This window comes from Mustela nivalis (genome assembly GCF_964662115.1).
Source record: "Mustela nivalis genome assembly, chromosome: 3".
NCBI classification, from domain to species: domain Eukaryota; kingdom Metazoa; phylum Chordata; class Mammalia; order Carnivora; family Mustelidae; genus Mustela; species Mustela nivalis.
The window spans coordinates 80,926,581-80,953,416 of NC_139022.1; the positions used below are offsets into that span (position 1 = coordinate 80,926,581).

Here is a 26,836-nt window from a genome sequence, read left to right on the forward strand (position 1 = left end):
CCAGAATTTTGAAGGAACTGAAGATAATTACAAGGCAGGTGGAGATGACCAAGAATAACCAGTATCACTTACAGCTTATGTCATAGGTCTACTTTACCTCCATGATGTGGAGCTGTGGTACATCTATCCAACAGAAAACTTCCCAGTGCCATGGGGGACAGAGTGCCTCTCTTTCTGTTTCTCCTTCTCCACCTGTCTCTCTGCCTCTTGTCCCCACTGAGGTTTCCATCTTGTTATAATTTAGGCCAATACCCCATATTTCAGAAAAGCAGCATCCAGGAAATAAGGGCATGTTGGCAAAGGTCCAAGACCTGTAGAAGACATACTCTAAGGTGACCCCCAAAGAGTCATCCTTTGAATAATCCTGTCCCCTTGAGTGCAGGCAATACCCGCAACTAGCTCTAGCCAACAGAGTACAGTAAAGGTGATGGAGGTCACATTTGTGATGATAGTACAAAGGGCAGGTTTCCTGTTGGCCTTGGAAAGGAAGTTGCCATGTTGTGGGAAAGCCTGACAGGGGCCAGGAAGGACCTGCGGAGTAGCCCCCAGTGGATAACCGTTGAGAAAGCCAGGCCTCTGTCCCACAGCCGCTCTGAGCCCAATGCAGCCCACAGCCCTGTGAGCTTGGAAGAGGCCCCGAGATCCAGAAAGAAACGCAGCCCACTGACACCCTGATTCCAGCCTTGTGAGACCCTGAGTACAGGATATAGGTTAGCTAGGCCCAGACTCCAACCCGTGGAAATTGTGAATAAATGTTTTAAGTTGCTAAGTTTGTGGTGGTTCTGTACTGAAAGAGTAATAGAGGGAGTTACAGTGTATGAAGTAGGCATTGTGTGGGGAAGAAAGAAAAGATCTGGGAGCAGAGTATTCTGGGAATTAGAGTGACTAATTGGGTCATCAGAAACCAGGAGCCAGATAGTGGAGGTCAGAGTATGGTGTCACCTCAAGAAGACTGAGGTAAAGTCTGTGGGAAGTGGAACTTTGCCTGGGAGCTGTAAATATGAAAACCTGTCTTACAACCGTATATCTGATAAGGAGATTCAATTACAGTGGCTGTGACCGGACATAGGGGGAGGGAAAGAAAAATCAACTTTTCAAAAACCTACCAGGAAATATCCAGGAGCCATAAGAAGAAATTTATGAAGTCTTAATGGGAAACTAAAAGAAGACTTTCCACTGAAAATATTAAGTTCTTAAATATTAAGTTCTATAAATTAATCTGTAAATTTTATGTAATTTCAATAAAAAAATTTTAAAGATTTTATTTATTTGTCAGAGAGAAACAGTGAGAGAGGGAATATAAGCAGGGGGAGTGGGAAAGGGAGAATCAGGCTTCCCGCTGGGCAGGGAGCCTGATGCAGGGGTTTGATCCCAGGACCTTGGGACCGTGACCTGAGCCAAAGGCAGATGCTTAATGACTTAGCCACGCAGGCGTCCCAATTTCAAAGAAAATGTTAATTGAAACATTCAGATTTTGACAAATAATTCTAAGTTTTTCAGAAGAACCACCAGAGCAGTTAATATACTTTTGGAAAAGAAGAATGAGGGGTACTTTGTCTTATTAGAAAATAAAACATCTTGAAACTATAATAATTGTAATTATATAGCATTAGTTTACCAATAGACAGGCAGATAATGGAACAGAAGAGAAGTCCAGAAGAGATCCAAGGCTAAGTATGTGTAGACCCTTGTGCATTTGTTTGGTTTTAGTCTAGGAGAAACATTGTTTCTAGTCATTGGGGAAAGGCAGAATAGTTTATAAATGCTGTGGGAAAAATGACCAACCCACTGAGACAAACTATATCACCACCTCCTACATGTCTCACACAAAAATTATGATTAATTCACATTTAATTGTGGAAGATGAAAATTTTGGGGTGTCTGGGTGGCTCACTCAGTTGAGTGCCTAGACTCTTGATTTTAGTTCAAGTCCTGGTCTCTGGATTGTGACACTGAGACCTGGCTTGGGCTCCATATTTGGTGTGGAGCCTACTTGGGAATCTCCTCTCTTCCCCTCTCCTTCTACTCCTCCCCGCCTCTAAAAAGATGAAAATTTATAGGTTAAATAAAACATAGGTGAGTATTCTGTGTGTCTTTGGGGATAGAAAAGGCATTTCCAAGTGTGATATCAAAGCTAAGAATCATAAAATAAAGGACTGTTACAGTTGATCACATAAACAATGGTAAGTTCCGTATGGTGTAAGAGTATACAAGAAAAACTTGAAAAGCAAACAAATGGAGGAAAAAATTATATGTAACATAAATGCCAGGTATTAAACTTTGAGCTTTTATAGATTAGAAAAAGAAAAGCCCATTGAAAAAGTAGGGCAAAGCTATAAAGAGGCAACCACAAAACATACCAGCCTTGTTTGCTTTGCCCCATATGACCTTTTTCTTTCAGAAATCTCCATTTCTAAGGCTTCCAGGGGCAGTGATGTTGGGGGTACCACAGTGCTGGCCAGTGTGACATGTTTTTGGGGAGATGTATAGTACTAATCATCTATCTAAGTTCTTTTTCTTCCACAGTACCCAGGAATTTCCAGTAAGTGATCTGGCCTTCCTTATATTCAATAATATCACCAAGAAGAGATTTTATGCCAGTCTACAATTTCACTCTGAAGAATGCATTACTAAAGCCTGTTTTATTAAAATTATTTTTCAAACTGAGTATGGTTTTATTTTGTATCATTGTGAAAGAAGTTCATGCTTCTTGTGACAACATTCACGCTATTCAGAAACAAGTAAAGACAGTAAAAAAACCCTTGTCATCCAAAGATAACTTGTGTTTTCTCCACGTGTGAATGCGTGAATGCACATACATTCACACAAGCATGTGTTTTTTTTTTTTTTTTTTTTACACAAAAGTGAGATCATGCTTTTTCCCAGTTCAACAACAGATCATGGACATCTTTCCATGTTAATAAATGTAGATGTACCTCTTTTTAAATGGATGCATATCATTCTTCAAAATGCGCTATAATTAATTTAACCAGTCTCCTACTGATAAATTAAGATTGTCCTTTACCATTATAAAGAACTCTAATTGATTCCTTATGTAGATATTTGGCCATGGGTCTGATTCTTTCCTAAGAATGAATTCCTAGAACAGAGATAATTAGTCAGCTGTCCTAAGGGAAGAAAGAGCCAGACAAGATGATCTGATGTAATAACAAGCTAGAATATTTGGGGAAGAGAAAAGATGGTGAGTTTATCACAGTCACTATCACTTGAATCCATGCCCAGCCCAGCCCTATGGATACACGTTTGGGTTCCAGGAGAGAGAAGCTCCAAGTAGTTCTTTTTCTAAACCTTCCAACAGTGGGTTCAAGGGGAGGAGAAGAGAGCGAGCTGCTCCCCCCTGCTCAGCTTCAGGCTGAAATGTAGCACCGTGGCAATCTGACCTGGGGGCACCCCCAAAGAAACTGAACTTGTCTGTATGCACGTGTGAGAACCTTACTGATGCTGCCACAAATATAGAGCAGGGACATTTTCGGGGGCTGGTATGGGCAGGGGCCAGGGAGGTGTGAGTCATTAATATTGCCTGATCCTATCTATACCCAGTGGCGGGGAAGACAAGGAGAAACCTGTGGGTGTGAACCAACTGTGTGTGAATACCTCAAAAATACTGAAGATAGGCTTTTTTTAAAGCACATACATATGCCTTGCCCTGTCTGTAGTTTTATAGTCTATGAATGGTACCTTGGGGCTTGTTCTTTCCCACCTGCTGTGTACTCGGAGCGAGGTTAAGGTCTCTTGGAGTCTACTGGCAACCATTTTTGCCAACTCAGCCATATAGGATTTAAGGTTTTTTACCTCTTTACTTGAAATCCAAGGAGATTGGTTCTCTCAAGTGAAGGCTTTAAGTACTGATAATTATACAGATATCACGTCTTTTATCATCATCCCCATTTCTTGGAGGAGTGCTTTCCCATATGTCAAGTAAGTATCTAACAATGAGGAGCAACCACAACTCCACAGTAGGAGAATGCGGCTGGCAGTGTTTGTTGTCACACAACACCCATCCTCCTCCCAGTCCACTCCTTCTGTACTGAAAGAAGGCCAGTTTATATAGGAGCTAGCTAGAGGCCCATTGGTTCAGCCCTTTTCCCAGCCCCAAAATATAAATCATGATTAGTAAAACCAGTCACAGTAATATCACTTTGCTTGGCCTTTGGTTGGTTGAAGGATGGCATGTGATCCTATTTTGACTAGTGAGATGTAAGAGGAAGTCTTAGTTTTCCAAATGAAAAGATGAAGTCTCCTTAAGAAGAGGTTTTTCTGGGGCGCCTGGGTGGCTCAGTGGGTTAAAGCCTCTGCCTTCAGCTCAGGTCATGATCCCAGGGTCCTGGGATCAAGCCCCATATCGGGCTCTCTGCTCATCGTGGAGCATTGAGCATGCTTCTCTTCCTCTCTCTTTCTGTCTGCCTCTCTGCCTACTTGTGATCTCTATCTGTCAAATAAATAAGTAAAATCTTTAAAAAAAAAAAAAGGTTTTTCTGCTAGCCTTCTACTTCCTCACGATGGGGAGGGGAATGCCTTGAAGAGCAAGGACCACGAAATACAGATGCTAAGAGGACAGATAAGCAAAACAGAGAGTGTTGTTAAGTCAGCCTATGTTTTAAGGCTATGCTAAGTTTGGTTTTTTGTCACACCACCAAAAGCATTCTTAAGTGGTACATGGAATAAAACAAGAGTGACTCGATTATCTGGAAGCATGAACTCTGGAGCCAGATTGCCTGGATTCAAGCTCTAGTTTTGTAACTTTTGCTGGGTGAAACCTTCTCTACCTCAGTTTCTCTATTTGTAAGATAGAAATAATAATAGTGCCTACTTCAAAGATTGTGTGGTGTAGTCCAGAAGAAGTAACAAGACAGCAGCTTGACTTTTTTGTGGGATCAACACATAGGTGTTCAGAGTCAGAAAATTGAGCCTAGATTATTATTATTTTTTTTTGAGCCTAGATTATTTTTAATAAAAGAAGGCAAAAATCTCTGGTAACACATCATTTTAAGTAAACACATTGAGAAATGGGTTGTCAATTTTTTTCGGCTCCTCTCATATTTATCATGGCCAAAGGTAAAATCGTTTATCTCTGGGATGGTCTAGAATGAATGTCATAAAAAACAAAAAGCAGAGTTATTCCACATATGTCTTGGCCTTAATTTGTTCTAAAGAGTGGAGACTTTTATAGCTATAGTTCTGAACAATGTCATATTTAAGTGACCACCTTTTTTCTCAGTATGGTATTCCTTCTTAAGTTTCTATTTTTTTCTTCAGAAGTTTACTTCTCCAACAGTTTGCATTTCTTTGTTTCTTCTGAATCTTTTAAGAGATTCTCTTTTGAGATTCATCAACAAACAACTTATGTTAATGAGGTGTCATGAGAATTGCAAAGGACGCAGGGAGACAGTCTTTGCTGTCCTACTGTTTTTAGTCTTGTACATCAGGACATGAGATCATCTGATGTTCTGACTTTACAGGTCAGTTTATTAAGCATGAGGCATTGGACAATCATATATTGGTTGACCAAAATTCAGAGGTCTTTCCATGCTGTTTCTGATGAGAGGGTATGTACTTGAAAGGAACAAGGCAAAGATCCATTTGAATTTGGTGCTCATGAATACATTTGGAATAGTTTCTTATGAGGTGTCCAGGCTTTTGACTCCTAAATCCTTTTTGACTCCTTTTTGCTTATGGCCAAAGAGTGTTAAGAGGTAAATCCAGTATCTTCTCTGGGATTGTCTCCTTTCTGACACAAAGAAGAAAGGCAGTTCTGGGTTTTCGCACAGTGGTAGTATGTGAGCAACCATGGGCCAACTTCTTCAGCTACTAATCATGGCTTGGATATTATCTGCCTCAGGCAGCAACAAGGGTTCATGAAGACCCCATGTGGTGCTTGCCTTTGGATTCAAAACTCCTATTATACTGAGGCTCTGAATATGGACTTCAATCTTAACACTTCTGCTTGAGGTAACAAAACATTCACGGTAACATTCCATTTAGATTCAGGACTCTGTTCTGCTTTCTAATTCCATAATGCTCTGATGACTCAGGAAACAATCCTTCCAATGAGCCAACATTAGGTATCCTACCTCCTGGCAACAGAGGCCCAAGTATCTGATGAATCAGGGAAGAAGAATTGAAATACAGTAAAGGCACCCCAGTTTTAAATCCAACAATCTGAAATGAGATATTCATAAATAGAATCATAGCAGGTCAGAATCAGAAGGTAATTCAGTGATCCCTTTGGCCAATTGTTCTCGAACTTCAGCGGCTCCTGGGATCACTTGGAAGGCCGGTCAAAACACAGGTGAACTCAGTTCGCCTGGGGTGGGGCCAAAGAATTTGCATTGCTAACAAGTTTCCAGGTGAGGTTGATACTACTCGTCCCCTGTACCACGCCTTGAGAACCACTGATTTAGACAACTCCCGCCCTTCATAATGAAGGAGATTGGAATGGAGAAATTGGTAGAGTGTCTGAAGCAATTGAGGAAGTGCGGGAACTAAAACCAAAATAGTTTCTTGGGGCTCCTGGGTGGCTCAGTGGGTTGGGCCTCTGCCTTCGGCTTGGGTCGTGATCTCAGGGTCCTGGGATCGAGCCCCACATCGGGCTCTCTGCTCGGAGGGGAGCCTGCTTCCCCCTCTCTCTGCCTGTCTCTCTGCCTACTTGAGATCTCTCTCTCTCTGTCAAATAAATAAATAAAAACCAAAATAATTTCTTTTGAGTTCAGGTTACTTGTTGTTTTTCCCATTTCACCATTAATGCCACAAATTAACTGTATCCTCAATAATAGTTATTTGCTTGGGTACAACGGGACATTAGAGCACACCAGTCTTGGCTTTCCCACTAGGTGATGATTGACTGGGAAGTCATGTAACCTCTTTATTGTTTCAGTTTCTGTAAAATGCGATAGTAGTACTAGAACGGTAGGAGCTGCCTGTAGAACGGTTGAAAAGATTAAAATATACTTTATGAAGTCTTTAGAGTCATGCCTTGGAAACTGCCATCATTACTATTATTAAATACTAGTTATTTCAAGTCAGTTGGAAAATATTTTATATTACCAAAGTTTGACTTTCTCTAATCAAACTCGTGGTACAAGAACAGAAAAGCTTCAGAATGTGGCTAATTCTAAAGCTGGCAATTTAAAATAATTAGATTTCAGGTTTTAGGTCTCCTAGAGCATCTACTCTATCCCTCTCTTCCTACGTGGGGAACAGAAAAGTTAGAGAAAAATAAAGTGAATTGTCTAAGCTTTTAGATCTTATTACCAACACTGATGGTTCTAGAACTCACTTTAATTCATTACTTCCTTGATCTGTGCAGTGGTTTTCAATGTAGCATTCTAGTGTCCACTTACAGATTTGTCTTATTGCCAGGAATGCAGCTGAATCAGAGTTGATGATGGACCATCACTCCAATCTCAGTTTTTCTTTGTTCTGCCTGGGTTTTTCCTAAACCCTTTTTGATGGTTCCTGCATGCAGTAGAATGGGAAGACTTTGTTTCCATTAAGTTCTGAATATACTCAAAAGAATACTTGAACTTACCCCAGTTACTCTACACTTTCTTCCCTGTCTTCCTTGTGTTGAGGTGAGTCAAAGCCATGGAAATCAAGTATTACTCAGCTTAAAAACAGGGACTCATTTAAAGTATCTAAATTGCAATTTGGACAGCAAAAGGTTAATAGTGTATAGAAAAGAATTCCAGCAGTCCACAAATCTAAGCATAATTATGTATGAACATGAGGCTTTTATTGCTGTCAAAATTAATCACTTTTCAACTTCCAGCTGTTAAAACCCTTCTGGCAGCTCTCCAAGCAATTCCCCTACAGTTACTTTTCCTTCAATTAAATTCTGGTGCAGTTCACAGGCTCCTGTTACATAAGCAGCAATTTAAAAATGGACTTCTTGGGGTTTTCCTTTTTTTTCTTTGCTTGGAACTAGAAAATGACAGAAAGTGAAGCTTGCTTCTCTCACTCTTTCAGTTCAACTTGCACTTAAGCTTCAAGCCTCCCAAACAAGCAATATGGGATTAAAGTATTAGTGTTTATTATAAAGCACTTTGTGTGTGCAGTGATTTGTAATAATTTTTATTAGCCATTTCTCTCAACTGTCCTCTGAGGTAAGTGAACGCTGTCGTGTTGGCGTTCTGCAATCCCACCCACTTGTCTTTCCCCACCTCAGAAACTTGGCAGGAAATATGGTTAGGAGATCTTCAGTGGTAGGGTCAGTTCCTATGTTGGGCTACTGCTGGTATCTAGGATGGTACTTACACTTGCCCCTCCTGGCAGTGTATAATTTTGTTGTGGTGGGACTAATCCTGGAAAGAGAAGCCATCTGAAGTGTCTGAAGCTACCCTGCATTCTGGAGGCTTCTGTGGCACACTGTACCCCCTGATTCCGGAAGCAGCTGCAGTGACATTCAGATATGGTCCCATTAAGCTAGATTTTGGTTTATGAACGGAAAGGAGTGCACATCTTTGCATCTGCATGGCACAGAACTGAGGGCTTGCACACATGGATCTTGTATTGGAATTGCGCTTTTTCCACTTTTCCTTACTGGAATTCCCAAAGAATGGTCCTTTGTATCCTTTTGAAGAGCCCTCCAGGGATGAATGAGGACTGAAGCTTTGCTCTGCAGGGATTGGAGATTCTGATCACTCTCACCTTCCCTGTGACACCAAGGCACGTGCCCTTCAACATTTGAGTTCATTTAGTGAGTTCCATTTCCCTGGCTTGTCTCTCTCAATTCCCTCCAATGGTGTGTGCTGCCTTTGAGTCTGGGGAGGAGAGAACGCCTTCCTTGGTCTCTCTGGTGGATCTTCATGCCTCTTTCCCTACTCATGCTGTATCATGTTATGTGTTAATACTGTAATGAGCAGATATCTCCAGTTTGCAGCCTCTAACTTCTGCTCTTCTCCCCTACTTTCATACAAAATTCACATTTCCAGATGCTGATTGCTTCCTGAGCTTTTCTACCTGAGAGTAGCAGCTGGCACAAGATTGGAGACTGTGCAGGGTGTCCAGAGAGGTCTATTGTGGCAGAGATAAGTGTATGGAGGTCTTGGATACCAAAGAAAAATAAGAATGCAGCAAACACCTTGCAGTGCTTATCCATTTAATCATGAATATACAGTTCTGTGCTACTCTGTATCATGTGGTTGGAGAAACTGTGTGCAGAGGAAATCTTCATTCTGTTATCATCCATAGTTTCAAGTGGCTTGTCATTACAAACTTGCCTTTTGACAGCTTGCACTACTCATGGGTTAGGACATTGAGCAAGATTCCTTATCCAAATAGAAGCCTGGCTGGCTGGTGGCCTGGGGAGTCATCTATGCAACCTTACTGTAGCACTATTACCCTGAGGCTACCGTCGTTGAGGATAGCTGCTGGTCAAATCCTATCCATGCTCAAGGAAATGGCTCCAGGCCCCGGGCACCTTGGCAGGAAACTAGAGAAGGGACATATTCATTGAGAAGTAATCAGAGTCTTTGCATTGCAGTGAAAAATCTGTCAATCCCTTCCTCATTCCTTCATAAGTTAATTACCTGGTTAGTTTGCTGTACTATAGCTGAGTTGATTTACTCCAGTCAGGGTAATTTTGACCAATCTTCCTGAGCTTGGCTTGAAGGGCTAGAGTGGACCTAATCAGGATTCAGACCAGCTCTTGACTTGACACCCAGAGGTTAAGACTCTTCCATTGGGAAGCTGCCAAGGTATCCTAGAGACAAGACAGAAGTCATGTTGAAAGAGCCAAGGCCAGGAAGCACTGTTTATGAAGTTTTTCCCTTCTCTTTAGGGTTAATGTACCTGCTCTTTGTAGGGCATTTCCTAAAAACTTCCACATGCATAGTTTTTGTTAATTGACTTATAGAACATTGCATGTGTATCATTTCCAATGTAAATACTTTGTATTTAATTTTTAGTTTGATATTCCATGGGTTATTTGGCCAGACTTGGTGTCCCCTAGATCTTTAGATTCCATGACTCTGTCTCTAAACATCTCACCAAATTCTACCCAGTGGTAATTAAAAACAAATACATATGCAATCAACAAGTTGGGGAGAAAAAGTTCTGTTTGGAGTTAGAGTTGTTTGCATTTGGCAAAATACAGTTACACTAATTTATATTGCTCTTATTCCATCTGCTTTCTGGTTTAAAATGTCCTGGATTGCTTCAGACTCTGTATATGCAATTTTTTCCATTTACAAAATTTTCCTGCCTAATCCATTTTATTTTCCTGAGAGCTTTTAAAAAAATGATATTGGTTAGCTTCAAATTTGCAGAGTTCTGTTTTATGAGATTGGATCCCTGATCTTTTAAATGGGTGACAAAGCCTAAAGATGTCACCAAGGGAAACTTTTAGAGCTAAAACGTTTGTGCCAGGCACTCAGTGCCAAGTTATGCCAACCAAATGGATGGCTTGGAGCAGCTGGTCTTTGTAGAGGCAGAACTCATGCATTCAAGTTCTTCTAATGCCTACAACTTTGTATCCCCACTCTGGTTGTGCTTAAATGTGTGCTGCCTACAGACCTTTGTGGAACTGCTCCCCCCCCCCCCCCCCCCACACCACATACACTCATCGAGGCATGAATGTTTATAAGTTTTTTCCTTACTACCCAATTCTGGAAAAGGATGAGAAATGAGTAAAAATGTTGTAGATCATAGGAAGACAGACAGTACTTCATTAAAAAGTTGTGTTTGATGTCTTCATACTGCTTCACAATGCAAGTGACAGAAATGTCAGATTCTGGGCTTGGGGAGGGAATGGTGGTGAGAGGATGGTAGCTGCCTATCAGAATTTGGCACTTTTGTCCATTTACTGCCAGCAGTTATGCTTACTCACTTCTGTTTGCAACACTGGGGACAGAAGGTAGGGATGGGAACCCCAGAGTCAAGGGACTCATCAGTTCCAGCCTTACTGCCCAAGTTTCAGGTAATAAGGTAAATAGGGTTGTTTTTTAAGACAAGTTGGCAAACTCTTTTCATGGTAGTAGGCATTGTTTAAAAGAAACAATTTGAAGTTGTTTTGTCTAGAAACATGAGAAAGGATTTTGTTTTGCCTCTTGGAGCATAGGACACCATTATTTACTTTTTATCCTATAAAACTGCCTTCAATGAATGACTTCCATCTGAATTCTACTGTCTTTGGCTACATAATTTTCATAGGGGTTATCTCATTCAATACTTGACTCCTCCTTTGTGCCAGACTTAATTGGAATGCAAAGGAAGGTGTGACTAGTTGATTGATGTGGGCATGTCAATTAAGAGAAAAGTAATCAGAGTCATAAGGCCAGTTGGTGGCAAAGTGTGTGGTAGAGCCAAAATCTCCAGACTCCCACTATAGTGCCCTTTCTATTTCCTGTTGGTATTGTTCACAAAGACAACTCCAACTGTGGTCAATGTAGGAGGTACACAGAGCTTTCCTAGGGAGACACTCATGTGGAGCTCATTCCTCAGTTCATCAGAACAGCCTCTATTTGCAACAGCATGTCGTGACAGGCTATTCTCACGTTGTCTTTTGGGGTTTCTGGGTTATCCACAGCCTTTGCTAAAAAGGAGCCTGTCCATGAGCTATTTCTGGAGCTTTATACTAGTCTGTCAGTGGCACTCAGGTTCCGGAGCTATCTGGCTACTTGGAGGTGCAAGAAGCGGTTCTCCCAGAAACCTGGGGGTGTTTGGCTTTGCCTCGTGCACCTGCCCTGACACTCAGCTCTAGATGCTGCTGCTCCCCAGCTCAGCTCTCGCGGGGGAGTTCGGGGATTGACATTGCTCCTCCACTGATCGTTTGGCTTTACTCAGCAACTTTTGGTGTCACTTTCTTACTTCTGACAATTTGAAAGTTTCAGAGGAGGCTGGTTTAACTGGTCAAGGGTGACTATGGAAGAGCTCAGTTTTGCTCATGGGTAAAAACAGGGTGGCTTCTCTGCTTCTGACTGGTGAGGAGATTGTGGCTGGCTTGATGCTACAACTACTCAGACGATGTGCTGGCTTTCTTAAAGGTGCAAAGATAGAAACCATCATTAGTTTTTAAGCCACTTGTACATTTTATTCTTCCCTGCTTTCCAATTGTCAGAGCTTAATAAGAACATCTAATTGCCAGAGCTTAGTAAAGACATATATTCTTTCCTTGCAATTAGAGCTGGTTAATTGACATACACACCTTTCTGGAAAGAGCTCTTCTCGGTTTCTAAAAAGGTGACCTGGTTCTCCGCTAAGGTAGAGGATCACCTTTGTTCCTTCTGTGTATTTCCCAAGCTCCAGGCGGAACTGGCAGACAGGTAGGACTTGTCTTCAGCTCTGTTCTATCTCCACTTCAGAGCCTTCTCCATGCTCTAGATTCTCCTCCTCCCCACTGTGGGCACAAGGCCTCCCACCTGCTCACTAGTATTGCTGTGTAGCCCCAGCTTAGTCTGCCTTGGATAGCATCTCTGGGTTTTTACTGGACTTACTCCCCCTTGCAAAATTCACCTGACTCCGTCTCTTGGAAGCCCTTCCCTTTCTGTTAATGACAAACAATAACCTCCCTTAAAAAAAGAGCCATTATCATTATTACTATCATCACAACCCCATCACCATTCCCCCCTAACATGGATAGAGCACTTAGTCTTTGCCAAGCCCTGGAGACACATAAGAAGATTAAAAGGACTTCTGCCCTGGGAGAATTTATGGTCTGATGGTAGAAATGTAAACGTTATTGATAACTCAGATTCCTGTCTTACTTCTAGAATACAACACTTCTGCATTCCCATGGGGGAAATTATAAAATATGATTACTTAATCCAATGGTACTTTTGGTAAGCCCACAGGATATTCAGAAGAGGCAGGAACCCTTAAAATCACATGACATCAATGGGGTTCTACGAAAGCCTGCCTTCTGCCTCTTCTCTCTTGCACCTCTCTAGCTGAAGACCTGTAGTCTTGAGAGATCACAAACCACATGAAATTAGCCTGTGAGCAGACTGGTCGGTTGTCTGGGAGATTCCATGGGTGCTGCTGGGGCTCATTCTCAGTTAACTTTTTTGAGTCCAGAGCACAGCGGAAGTGATGTACAGGACTGTCAGACCAGAGCTCCCGCCAAAGAGAGGCAGGATACAACAAGACACCAAAGAGCAAGTTTTCCTGTGTCTGTAACATTTCCAGCTGGAAAACAAATCAGAGCCACACATTCCAGCTATGTGCTTAAGAAACACTGAAATATCCAAGTAGTAATCATCTAAGTATGCTAACTGCGGCTCAAAATAATTCTGGGGTTGCCAGTGCCGTGTGCCTTGTAGGCTTCCAATTAACTCTGCTTATTTCTTTTTTTTCTGCCAGGGCCAATTATTGGGGAAATTTAGCCGTTCTACCTCCCATCACCACCCCCAGCCCTTCAGAGAAAGGTTGTTACACACCAGGATGTCTGACCATTACATTAAGTCATTAAGCCATTAAAATGGAGACACTGGAAGAGTTTAGCTCTTGAAACATGGATTAAAGACTTGAAGTTTATGAATGTAGAATTTCAGTTAGTGCTTAAGAGTTAGAAAAAACCCAAGAGCAGGGTGACCCTGCATGAAACTTGGATGCCCATTGTCCAAGAGCAATTATTAGGATTGCCTCTTTTCCCTCAAACGTGCTGTTTGGACCATAAGTGGTTATTTTGCCCGAAATGTCATCCAGTCCAGCTTTCAGTTTGGTTCAAGTTTGATGTAGAAATTACTTTTTTTGCTGTTTGCTTTTGCCAGGAAAGTGGTCTTGAGAGAAAAGTTTGCTGTTCACATTGCTATTGTTGGAGGACTCACTACTTTGCACAGAATCTCTGATTTCCAAGGAATTCTTTGTTCTACTTGAAAATCTTCCTTCTCCTAGCCTGCACCATTTGACTGTTGTTCAACAACACAGAACAAGTTTCTTTCTTTCACAATTTTTCATGTTGGGTGTATTTTTTATTTTTTAATATTTTTTGGGGGGGTGTATTTTTTTAAATATGCTTACTTTTTTTCAACGTTTGAAATTCCAAAGAGCCTGGCATGATTTTGTACTGATGCATCTTAAAGACAAAAGCAAGAATTTTGTTAGGTTCTATCACAGAACCCCTGGATAGAAACCACACATTTGTTGGGGGCTGGTGGGTAAAAGAAAATTCAGGAGCTATTAATAAAGCAACAATGCCAGCATCCTATAGTGACAATTTCTTTATAATTTTTATTACTTTCTGAAGGTGGATTTATTATTATACGCAGGAGAATGGCTAAAACAAGCACAGCATGAAGAAACAAGGCTTTCTTTAAAGGCTATTCTAAGCTAGTATCAGAAGTAGGGTTCACATACTTTGTTTAAATAATTTAATTCTTTTATGATTGCAAAAATACAGGATGATTATTGCAGATTTAGAAAACTCAAAAAAAAAATAAATACCTACTTGTAATCTTACCTTTAGAAAGAATAACAATATTTTTGGTGTATATCCTCTCACTGGTTTTTCTGTGAGTATATGCTTGAAAAATAATTTGACAAAAGGAGGAGCATATGGTTATTATTTGCTCTGTCTTTATAGGTCTAGGAGAATCATTTTCCTACATCTTTACATAGGCTGAAAGTCAAGTAATATTTGCAAAATATGCATTTTGCATTTTTTGAAAAGGACTCTTTAGTTGTTAGGTTGTTTTAACTACTCCATAAAAGCTGTAGGATGCAACTACAAGTTGTCTACCTCACTGATTTCCTTACAATAGACTCCTATAAATAGAAATTCTGCTTAAAGGAGTCTACTAGGGCTGCCATAAGATACCTTGGATTGGGGGGCTTCAACAACAGAGTTGTATTTTCTCACACTTCTGGAGGCAGGAAATCCCAGATCAAAGTGCTGATTGAATCAGTTTCTGGTGGGAGTGCTCTTTTTGGCTTGTAGATGGTGGTGTTTGAGGTATCCTCACATTACATCTTTCTTTTTATATTGGATTAGGGCCCCACCCTTCTACCCTCATTAAACCTTTGTCACCTCTTCCAAATACAGCTCTCCAAATATAGCCACACTTGGGTGGTGATGGGGGATGGGGGAGGGTGGTTAGGGCTTCAACATGTGCACCTTGGTGGGGGACATGCAATTGAGTCCATACCAAGAATATAAACCCTTTTCATCTTTTTGATCTGTAAATATCAGCTGTAAAGTTGAACCAATGTAGAATGCTTCCAGAAAGGTGGGGAGAGCTTTTGGCCCATTTTTTATTAATGCAGTGCTGGATCATTAAAGAAAGAATAGCAGCTTGGCAAGAATGCAAGCTGGTGCAACCACTCTGGAAAACAGCATGGAGGTTCCTCAAAATGTTGAAAATAGAACTACCCTATGACCCAGCAATTGCACCACTGGGTATTTACCCTAAAGATACAAACGTAGTGATCTGAAGGGGCACGTACACCTGAATGTTTATAGCAGCAATGTCTACAATAGCCAAACTATGGAAAGAACCTAGATGTCCATCAACAGATGAATGGATAAAGAAGATGTGGAATGGAATACTATGCAGCCATCAAAAGAAATGAAATCTTGCCATTTGTGATGATGGGGATGGAACTAGAGGGTATCATGCTTAGCGAAATAAGTCAATCAGAGAAAGACAACTATCATATGATCTCCCTGATATGAGGAAGTGGAGATGCAACATGGGGGGGTTAAGGGGGTAGGAGAACAATAAATGAAACAAGATGGGATTGGGAGGGAGACAAACCATAAGTGACTCTTAATTTCACCAAACAAACTGAGGGTTGCTGGGGGGGGGGGCGATTGGGAGAAGGGGGGTGGGGTTATGGACATTGGGGAGGGTATGTGCTATGGTGAGTGCTGTGAAGTGTGTAAACCTGGCGATTCACAGACCTGTACCTGTGGGGATAAAAATACATTATATGTTTATAAAAAATTTTAAAAAAAGAATAGCAGCTAATGTATGATAAGAGAAGATTTTCCTTTAATTTGGATTGGATTCTTAATAAGGTGGAGATTTTTTTTGCATGCTTAGATGGCATTTGTAGTTCTTTCTTGGTGCTCGTTTCAGCAGCACATATACTAAAATTGTAGTTCTTTCATGGATTCACTCTTCAGACTTGCAGTCATTTATTTACTTAACTTTGCTTATCAATTTGTAGGAAAGATTTATAGAGGGAGAATAAGTGACAACTGACTGTCCTAAGCATTTACTAGGTCCCAGTATTGAGGCTGGGTGCAGGACAGGCAGAATCTCCTTTACAACTCCTAAAAACTCTGCGTTATGGTTTTCAAACCCCACTGTAGACACAACAACCCCGAGACACGGAGAAACGGAGCAGATTGTCTATAGGAGAGGTCTGCATTCACAGCCTTCATGTTATACCTGCACTTCCAGCTTCCATGTGGCCATGTTGGGTGGGAGGGGAGAGGGGAGGGGAGAGGGGAGGGGAGGGGAGGGAAGAGGAGGGGAGGGGAGGGGAGGGAAGAGGAGGGGAGAGGAGGGGACTCTTATTTGTGCATGAGATTTCTCTTCCTCCTCTGCACATCCCCCTTTTTTGTCTTTTTTTGGTCTCAAAGTATGAACACTTTTTTTTTTGCCTCCCCCTTCCATCCCTACCTTTCCTGTTTTCTGGGAGAGCTTTCCAAATTCATTATACACATTATTGATTTGTGTCTAGTTCACCATCTTTGGTGAGGACTTCAGGTGTCCCGTCTGAATCGCCCCTTCCAGCTCTCCTGGCTCCCTGCTTCTGGGTCTGTGGCCTCTCTATGTCCCTTCCAGTTGCCTTTTCATCTCCTCATGCTCTTGCAGTTGAGCTGTTGGGCTTTCTGCTCCTGTTTCTAGGAGGCCAAGCATTCTCAGATCCTATTGGAGTTGTAAAGCATTTCATAATTTCCTTTGTTGTTAGTGAGTCATTGTCAAAGTCATGTTCCTCTTCTGCATCTTTAGTGTACTGTTCTCTTTCCCTTGAGCTTTCGCTCTTTTTTCCTAGACCTCCTGTTGAGGTTATACTTTACCAGTCCTTAGATTAGGCAAGTTCCTTCTGGATTTAGGGATTTGCCAACCAATTTTGTGGCTCTGCACTACAGAAATGGGATCTTCTCACTGTGCTGCTCAGTTTCTCTGACACCCTGAAACCAATGGGCTTTGTGAAATGTACAGCTTCAGCTTGCAGTGCTGTCCCATGAGCCAGAAAGAAGACTGGGTGAAATCGAACTTCCAAGACAGATCTCCACCCCCAGAAGGCAAAGGAGGACAGACCTGTCAACTCCCTGCGCATGGTTTCCAGTTCACAGATGGGATCAAAATTTAGGCAGGACTGAATTAGGGGAAGAGAACGCAATGGGGAAGAGATGATTGGTTTTTCACTTGTGCACCTTAGAAAGAGTCACTCGCACAGGAGGGAGACAGTCACCCACTTGTCCTTTTGGCATGCGCCTGGGCCTGTGAGAAAGGGCAGACGGGGGTGGGGGGAAGGACTGGGGCCCACCTCACTTGCTTGGCTGTGTGAAGCTTCACCGCTTGACGGGGGACAACCAGTCTGGCCACCCCTTGTTCTCATCTACCCTCAGCCACACCGGAGTCCGGGAGATTCTTTCCACATTTGGCAATTCATTTTTCATTTTGGGGCTCTTTTTCAGTTTGATCCTTTAACAGTCCTAGGTCTGTTTAGTGTGAAGCTAGGAGAGGTCGAGGCAGGAATTGCTAGCCAGCGATGTTCTTAACCTGGAAATTCTTCACATTGCAATTTTTTTTGCTCTATTGCCTCCTGGACACTGCAGCTACCTGAGTGTGTTGGCGGCACTCTACAGCACAACTGTTCCAGATACCTCCTTCCCCCACCTAGCAAAGGCCATTTTTCTGGCCTGTGTGGTCATTGTGCCACCCCCACCATGCATGGTTTGGATCTTCACTATTTGCCATAGTGTTCAGTGGTTATTGGGCTCCCAGCCACCAGGCTCTCCCCTTTCCCAGCCTTCAAATTACTGTTAAGCACACTTTAGTTGAGGTCAGACTGGGAACTTCTTGGCTTCCCAAGCGGCAAAGTGGCTCCTCTTTGTAATGGTCATGATTTCCAGATGTAGCTTGACATTCTAGGTCCTCCATGACCTGTCCTCAATCTGACTGACCCCAACACCTTTACTCCTGTGCCTTTTGTGCTTATTAAACTGGATGGCTCACCATTTCTAAATGCGTTCTGTATTCTTCTGCTCTGACCTCCTATATCATTGCTTCTTGGTTTTCCCCACTGTTTTTAGCCGCAATTTTATATATCTTCTAGACCTCTTCTGGACCCTCATTAAAATGCAATCTTTTCTCTATCTGAGCCCACACATCTGGATCATCAAATTACTATAATCCTGCATTGTGTTGGAGTTTATGTGTGCATATATGTACTACCTGCTTTTTTAGATTATAGGTTACCCTAGTTAAGCCTTAGTTTCCTGATCCATAAAATGAGGAGATTAGTGCTTAACTCATACATCTGAGGCATTGTGAAACGAGATAATGCATCAGAGTTTTAAGCACAGACCTCAGTGCACTGTGAGTGCTCACTGAATATTGGAATGAACATATGGTTCTTCTGATTTCCTACCTTTCCATATTATTTCAAACAAAGACATTTTCTTATCCTAAACTTTGCTAAGTTTGCAAGGCTCTCAGTACCAGTTGCATTTTACATTTTTCTTGAGCACTGCCAGAAAGTTTAGGGGCAAGGAGGGAATGATCAAATGTAACGACCATTAGTGAAAACCACAGGCACTGAACAGCTGGATAATGTGAACAGACAAGTTCAGCCGAATCTCCAGAAATGCATCAATCACAGGACGGCAGCAGTTTTTTGGGAAAGTTAAGAGATGTTTGAAAAGAAGCCAGAGTGCAGAATAAAATGATTCTCAGAATTGTTTTTCAAAATCCAAGTCTCTAGCATGCCCAACAGCCTTTGGAAAAATGGCAAATTTACGTGTAAACAAAACTCTCCATTTTCTTGAGATCCTGAGCAAATTGGAGAGTTCTGTGTTTTTTTTTTTTTTTTTGAGCAGCTTAATAATAGAAATTGCCTCAGGAAGGGGGTCTGTCATTGCTTTTCCAGGCAATACTGTTCTCCCTAAGGGATTGTGCCACAGACTTCCGGAGTGAATATTGCAAAAGCCACTAATAATGGTCCTTCTCAGGTAACATTTTCTGGTATAAATTATCTTGGATTAATATAGTCTAAATACAGTGAAGTGTAATGTGGTCAACAGGATAGTGTTCTGACATAGAATGCTATCCTTTTTACTGCTGTCCTGGTTTCTGCAGTGTCAAAGGTCTACAAGGAATCAGGATGATAAATCCTTAGCTAGTGCAACGTAGAAACCACCAGGGTTCCATACAGGCTGTGTAGTCTATGGTTTTTCTCAGGAGAAAGCACGGGCCACTGTGAAGCCTAAGTTAAGGTGAAGAACACTGTATGGGGAGTCAAGATTCAGTCCTAATACTGCAGGAAGGGGGAAGCCAACAGGACCTGGACCCAACATTTAACCACTGTGGGCTTTTTTAATTAAAGGGGGAGGGGTGTCTCCTGGATGGCGCAGTTGATTAAACAACCGATTCTTGGTTTTGGCTCAGGACATGATCCTAGGGTCGTGAGATGGAGCCTCACTTCAGGCTCCATGCCCAGCAGAGTCTGCTTAAGACTCTTTCTGTCTCCTTCTTCCCTCCCCTTGCTCAAATAAATCTTTAAAAAATTCAAAGGAGTTGAACAGTAGAGTCCTTAAGGGTTCTTCCAAACATGGTCTTTTCAATTTTAAGATTTCTTCTGGCTGAAGAGTCCTGTCTTAATGACTAGGAATCTGGAATCAGCAGGCTTGGTTTTGAATCCTGACTAAGCCCTTTTGCAGATAAGATCTTAGACTGTTATTTACTTACTTTGTGCCTCATTTTTCATATCTGCAAGATGGGACTAGTAATAATCTCTTTGATCAGTTTGGATATGCAGCTGGTATAGATACAGGGATAAAGACTTCTTAGGGCCCCTGGCTTTTTCTGACAACTTCACCATCCTTAATTTTCCCTTCATATTTATTGCCCCTGCAAGATAGCAGAGGTCTCTCCAGACAACATTTTCATTCATAATAGGAAGCAGGGGTGAGGACTAGGGGTGCAAGTGGGGGGTGGTGGTAGGATTTAGGAGAAAAAACGGTATTCATTGAGGAAAATTCCATGTTTCAGGACTGCTCTGAAAAAACTTTCCCAAAATTTCCCAAATGATTTCTCCTTACATTTCATTGGCCAGAACAGGGCCCCAAAGCTCATCTGTGAGGGAAGCTGGCAAAGTCTTCTTCAGCTTCTGTGGTAGTGGTTAAAGGAGAAGGGATTGGGAGTGCTATGGAGTCAGTAGGCAAGCAGGTGTGACACTGCCTCACCATGATGGCAGGAGCTCACATGAGGATAGTTGTGAGTTGTAGCAGAGCGCTTAACACAGAACCTGACCCAGAGCCCACACCTGATAACTGTTAGCTGTGACTCTAAGAACCTATTTTTCCTTCCTTTGCACCTGATTCAGCCTCACCACAGTGATTTTCAACCATATGTAGTATGTGAATCGTGAATCATTTGTACTGGTACTAGGAAGTTATTGGACTTCTTTCCCTTATTGTTACGCATTACTTTTCTGTGTATGTTTTGCATATGCTAGCTTTACTGTGTTGTGGAGGTTCACAGCATACTTTTAGGAAAAATATGTTGAGTAGCAGAGTAGGCAGAGATTATCCTGGCCAAGGGATTCTTGCCTACCCAGAGCCCCCTTCTGACAAAGGTACAGGAATTCACGCTTAGATAAGTTGTTAGGCTTTGCACAAAGCCCTCTTCTACCCTGACTTCAGCAGTATGGACCAGTTGTTGGTGCAGGACCCAAAGGCAGCCAGGAAGAGGCCACAGGGAGAATTCTGCACAGTAAGAAACCTCCATACAGTGTAGTCATTAACTGACTTCATCGGCCCCTCTGTCTTAGAGGGACTCCTTGAATGCAAGATTCTAGAGTTGTGCAGAAACCAAAGGGCACAGAGAAGGGACAAGTAAGCAGAAGCCCCAAGGAACAGAAGCCGTGAGTAGATGCAAAGCATGAAATTCATGGCTGAGGTCACCACAGAAGCTATAGGAGGGGAAGAGGGTTTGGTGGAGTGCCTGTGATGGGAACAGCAGCCTGTCCTGTGAGGACAAGACAACCAGATCCCTGGAGCTACCCTGTATCCTGAGCTTGTCCCGATTGTACCCTGGCTGAGCACCACCTTCCTTGCTCCATGTCCCTCTATCGACCCCCATTCTGGGGTACCTTATGGAAGTCTCAATCCTGGTAACGGCAGAGCCTGGCTCACAAAGGAATTCATGGAATTTAGGTATCAAAATTTTACTCCTAATAGAGTAAGAGGGAAGGAGACCCAGGCATAGGCCTCCACATCATCTCTCACACCAGTTGCTTCTTAACGACCAGGCAGTCTCGGTGGGGGGAAAAAAACCTCTCCGAGGACGCTGGAGTCTCTTTTGTGCAGTCCCAGTGGCTCATCAGCCCAGCCACTGGACCCAGAGCCCATTTATAGACTGGGAGTCTTGTTGGAAGGGAATTCAAGAGACCCACTTTGCCCCCCGACACTGGCTCCTTGTAGCAAGTCCTCCCTTGGCTGTTGCTTATGTAATTCAATTATTTGATTGACTTGCTATTGTGTGATGCTGGAAGAGGTGAAGAAACGACAGGTTTTTGGCTGTACCCTCTGGTCTGTTCTGTTCTGTCTTGTTGGCTTTAAGGATTTCACGAAGCTTTGTGTTGCTGCCAACTGTTTCCCCGGGTGTTTTTCACAAGCCTCATCCTACTTCCCAGGCGCCTATGTTAGAGGGATCCGTAGGAAGTGGGACTGGGACTGACCCCTGCAGTGGTGGGCCCAGAAGTGGGGAGTGAGGGCCACAGAAGGTTCCCGAGAAATCCCTTGGGGATCCCCCCAGGTTGTAGAACTTAGCATACACACTGGGACTCCTTTCTGTTTCCCCAGGAGAAATGACGGTATTTGTTTGACTGAGATGATCTCGTTCTGTCTGGCGGCTCTGACACACGTTAACGAAGTTTTGAGAACAAGCTTCTCTGACATTTTGGCTCAGCAAGTTTCCGAGTATGGAATTGTTAAGCCACATTTCAACTCCGTTTCCAGGCATGTGTCTTCTTTATTTATTAACTTGAAGACTCTGCAGTTTCTTATAGAGCTCCTTCCATGCTATTGTTGACACGTTTCCTTTCCCCTTTCTGGTCAGCTTGAACCCAACTCGAATAAAACCCCCTAAGTTGTAAACAAGTTATGAAATGTCCTCCCCCATGGGACTGAATGGCCTACAAATGGGTCCCAGGCGGAGTGGGGGTGCAGAGCAGGGGGGGAAGCTCTGCAGGCCGCTTTGTTCCCCATCCTCACTGACTAAGCTTTGTAGTGTGTGGGTGGGTAAGACACAAGCTGAGGGGGCTGCTGTGTGCCTGACATCTGGAGTTAAGATCTCAGCGCTTTTTCCCCTAGAACAAGATTATCTGGGAAGGCCAGAAAGCCAGCTTTACCTTCCTAGAGCTCAATGTCCCAAGTTTAATTCGTGATTTGAAACTGATGGTGCACTGGAATCACCTGACACAATGGAATCACCTGGGAGTGCTAAGTCCTGCCAGGGGAGCCCTTCCCCAGAGTTGGATTCAGCGCTCCAAGCAGGAGCCCAGGCCTGGGTGCTTTTAACAAGTTTCCCTGGAAATTCTAACGCAGACAGGGAGGAGGACCCTAGGGTTCTGGTGACACATGAGGTCTCTAGGGGCACAGTTGAAGGCAGAGCTCATTTTCAGGGTGGTGCAGATCTTCCCTGTTTTGGGAGGTTGCATTAGGAACTCAGTCAACATGTGATTCCATGTTTTGGACAGAGATTTTTAGTTTTAATTTGCACAACGAAGCCTTTTACAGGACCCATTCGTTTATCATTTGGGGATTTCTCCCTTCCTCACCTGTTTCTCTTATTTTTTATTTTTATTTTTTTAAGATTTCACTTATTTGACAGAAAAAGAGCAGGAACACAAGCAGGGGGAGTGGGAGAGGGAGAAGCAGGCTTCCCAGGGAGCAGGGACCCCATACGGGGCTCAATCCCAGGACTCTGGGACCATGACCTGAACTGAAAGCAGATACTTAAGGACCAAGCCACCCAAGGAAGCGTTCCATCACATATTTCTTTTTAATTCCTCTCCTCCACAGCCTTTCTCTTATTTTTTCTCTTCCTCCTGTCCTAGCTCTTTCTTTTCTCATCCCTTGATCTTCCTCCTTTCCCTCCTCTACTCAGTCTTTACTCTGAGGGCAGGCTCTGCACTTTCTCTCTGCTTACGTTCTTTGGCCCTTTCCTTCGCTGCTCTTCCAGGCCTGAGTCTCTGGTTTTGGACCTCTCGCTGCTCCTTCCACCCCAGCGCACTCTCACCACGCCTACCGTCAGCCCTAGACTCAGCCTCTTGGCTCCCGTTTAAACACCTCCCAAGGGTCTTTGCGTGAAATGAGCGTCAGCTGGGGCAAGGGCTCCAGCTGCTTTCCATGAACCACCGCTTGGCCCCAGTTGACCCCCCGGGGGCTCTTCTAGGCACGGTGGGCAGCAGTGGGGGTGGTTTGTCAGGAGGAAATAAAGATTGGCAAGGATAGACATATTAAACTCTCACTCTTTCTCTCCCCGCAGCTATTATGAGGAGTAAAGACAAATGTCTGTAAAAGTTTTAAAACTCTGGATCGCGGTGGCCTGCAAGTCAGCCCCCCACCTGCACCCCCCATCTCTGCCAGCACAGCTGCCCAGTTTAATCTTGATTGTCGCTGCCCTCTGGGTTTTCTCAAATGATAACCAGGTCCATCCTTTTTTCCTCAGCCTCTCCAGCACCACTGGCACTCCGGCAGTTGGGAAGAAACCCCTTTATACCAAAATCAGGCCAGATTTTCAGAGCTGGCCCAGCATCCCCTTTTCTTGTGTGGGAAAGATGAGGATAAGGAAAAAAGCCCAGACTCCAGAAGCCTTGAGTTGGAACCTTCCAAAGGTTTCCTTCCTGCCAGGGGTTGTCCACACAGGCAGAAACGGCATTGTCCTTGGGAGTTTACCCTCAGCAAGGCCCATTAGAGCCTTATGGGAGGGGAACAACAGCCCTGCCTAGGCTCTGCTCCCTCCTCTATATACAGTAGCTGCTATCTTGGCGGCTTGGCCTGTCCTGGTGGACTGGTTTGCCATCTTGCCCCCAGGAAGCAGAACGGGAGTGGACACAGGTGGAGGAGGCACTCTGCCTAGTTGTGGGGAGGCCCTGCCATGGGCCTGACTGCTCACAATGAGGGCAGCTGGAGTATGACTGTGCCTGTGGGACCAGTCACCAGGGCCCAGCCCTGAGATCACCCCACTCTCATTTGGCATTGGTAGGGTGCTGCAAAGAGGCTGAGATAGCGGACATCCTACCTGTGAGGGTGGTGTCAGCTTGGTGTCCACGGGAACTGTCTCACTGCAGGGATGCCCAGTAGAATGAGGAGTCGATGAGCTCTTGGGCTCTGAGTGGGATGGCTGAGAGGAGAAGGGCTGAAAGTCCACAGTCTCTGTAGGCTGGGGAAGAGAATATAGAAGCAATGTGAGGACAGCTGTCACAAGAATTACTATGACATGTTACTCATGTGTACTATTACACATGTAATAGTAATACAAGAATTACTATTACATGTCTTCTTCCACTCATTTTCACATAGACCTTATTTGAACCTGAGGATAAGCCTGTGCAGCAAGCCCAGCAGATTCTTTTATCTCAGTGTCTCGGGAGCTCGGAAGGTGAAGAGTTCATACTTTTAGTGAATTACACAGGAAAGTCCTTTCTTCGCCATGTCCCGGAGTAACCTGCTTAAAGATCATTGTATTGAGCCATCTAGAGGTTAGCCCGGCTGCTTTGGTGAGATCCACACTGGGTGTCAGAAACAGAGTGACAGATACGGGTAAAACAAATAGTTCCATGCTGGCCCAGGGTAAGAGAGCCAAGGCCAGCACAAGGCTGGTGTGCTCAGTAAGGAAGAGCCAAAAGGGCTTTCCCCCCGGGAGGGAGGAATGACATCAGTGTCCATTCAGAGGCCTCTGACAGAGCTCGACTCTGTTTAGACTGGAATGGATGTTGCAGGCATGAGGGGAATGGCAGCGGGCTCTCTCAGGGGTGTTTGCCAGGTGTAGGTTAGGACGATATGGTGTCTGTTGTGGTTAGTGTGGCAATCATCAGGAACATGGCTGAGCTGGGAGGGGCCAGTTGGAGTAGGAGCAGTGGTAGTAGTAGGGGACGGTAGTTCTAAGAAGTGTTGTGATGTCAGGGTAGTGATCTCCCAACTGGAGGGCTCGGCACACCACCAGTTGCTCTCAGTAGGATTACAGATTTCTCCTTCTGTATGAATCCCACAAGATTCTTGTCATTATTTGGTCTTCTAGTGAAGGCAGAGCCATGGTTCTAAGAGATAAAGACCACCACACTCCTACCCAAAGCCTTATCTCGTACCACTAATAACTCAGACCTTATACTTTCCAAATGACACTACTGGATCTACCAACTTCCACTGAAGTGGGCAGCAGATATTCTTCACAGCCCCCATTTCCAGATGAAGCCTCGAAAATTCACTGACATCTAAAACGTTTATAATAATAAGTAGCCAGATCACAACTGAAATCTAGGTGCTCCAGTTCCTGACAAGTTCTATTTTCTCTGTGCCCTCCCGTGTTCCGAGGTACTAGGCTAACATCCTTAACTCCTTCTTGACCAGAGACTAGAGCGGGGTTGAGTCTATGGATCTCAGTGGGCCAGGTGATCCCAGCTGTGGGAAGAAGAGGCCAGGGAGCCTGGGTTCTGGACGGAAGTGATGGCACTAAGAAGAAGTGAGGACACTCCGTGGTGGGGACGGTAGTTCTAAGAAGTGTTGTGATGTCAGGGTAGTGATCTCCCAACTGGAGGGCTCGGCACACCACCAGTTGGTCTCAGTCGAAGGAAATAGCACATTTCTCTCCCAAAGTCCTTGTGGAGTTTCCTTCAGCAGGGACTTGGTGTCTCCTTCCTCACTGCAGACACATTTCCATAAATCTATTTCTGTCACAGAATAGAGTCTGGTTTTCAAGCTGCCCATCTGTGAACCATGCTTTTTCTTTCCCCACCTCACACGGTGTTAAACTGTAGGCGTGTGAAACACTCCTGCTTAGCTGAAAATCCATGTCACATTAGTACTATGTGCCTGTCTATTCTGTAACCTGATGGGGCTGGCTGGCTGTCTCAGGACTGTAGCTAAAGCCTCAAAGCTGAGGATAAGAGGCAAAGACTGGTCTCCATCACCTGGTGGGAGCACTCAAGTTACTGCAGAGTATCTCCCACCACCTCCCTCAGAGGTGGCCAGATGGGCCTTTTGCCCTTCTCCTGCATCATCTCGAGCAGTCTCTACGAGCACGTCCATGGAAAGGGGAGTCCTGGAGGAGGTCGCTGAAGGCCTTCGGGGGATAGGACTGCTGTCTTTGCCTGCCCCTTCCCATGGCATGCCCTCTAGTCTGGTGGGGGAAGGCTGAGAAAATACTCATTGGAACCACCCTATTGTGGAGTCCCCATTCTGACCTCTATGTTTTAGAGAAAGTATTCAGGAATTCCTCCAGCATCCTCCCCATGGAGCAGGCAAGCTGTGGCATTAGGGGACATGTCCTCCTGAAGCCCCTCTCCACCACATTCCAGATATCTACTTCTCCTAGAACGCCTTCCAGGGGCCTGCTGGGGTCCAGGGTCTGAGGATGGGAGGAACACGTCTCACAGATTTAAATTCCAAGGGGACTGAGAATTCTAAATTCAAACGGAT

General features: G+C 43.8%; 1 protein-coding gene and 1 long non-coding RNA gene across 3 annotated transcripts in view; one reads left to right on the plus strand and one right to left on the minus strand.

The window, feature by feature from the left end:
* Positions 1 to 2,911, plus strand: part of LOC309861757 — a 29,552-nt gene extending 26,641 nt beyond the window's left edge. For both annotated transcript variants that reach the window (XR_014310178.1, XR_014310179.1), the window contains one exon: positions 2,527 to 2,911. This is a non-coding gene — a long non-coding RNA (uncharacterized lncRNA). The remainder of the gene's footprint in view (positions 1 to 2,526) is intronic.
* LOC309860929 (uncharacterized protein) overlaps positions 1 to 25,648 on the minus strand; it is a gene marked incomplete at its 3' end in the record, with an annotated part of 207,947 nt that extends 182,299 nt beyond the window's left edge. The window contains exons 1-2 of the mRNA XM_082723358.1: positions 25,523 to 25,648; positions 24,441 to 24,581 (exon numbers count right to left, since the gene is read on the minus strand). Of these exons, the coding sequence (XP_082579484.1) occupies positions 24,441 to 24,581; positions 25,523 to 25,600 (219 nt within the window). The 5' untranslated portion in view covers positions 25,601 to 25,648. The remainder of the gene's footprint in view (positions 1 to 24,440; positions 24,582 to 25,522) is intronic.
* Positions 25,649 to 26,836: the final 1,188 nt, after the last annotated feature.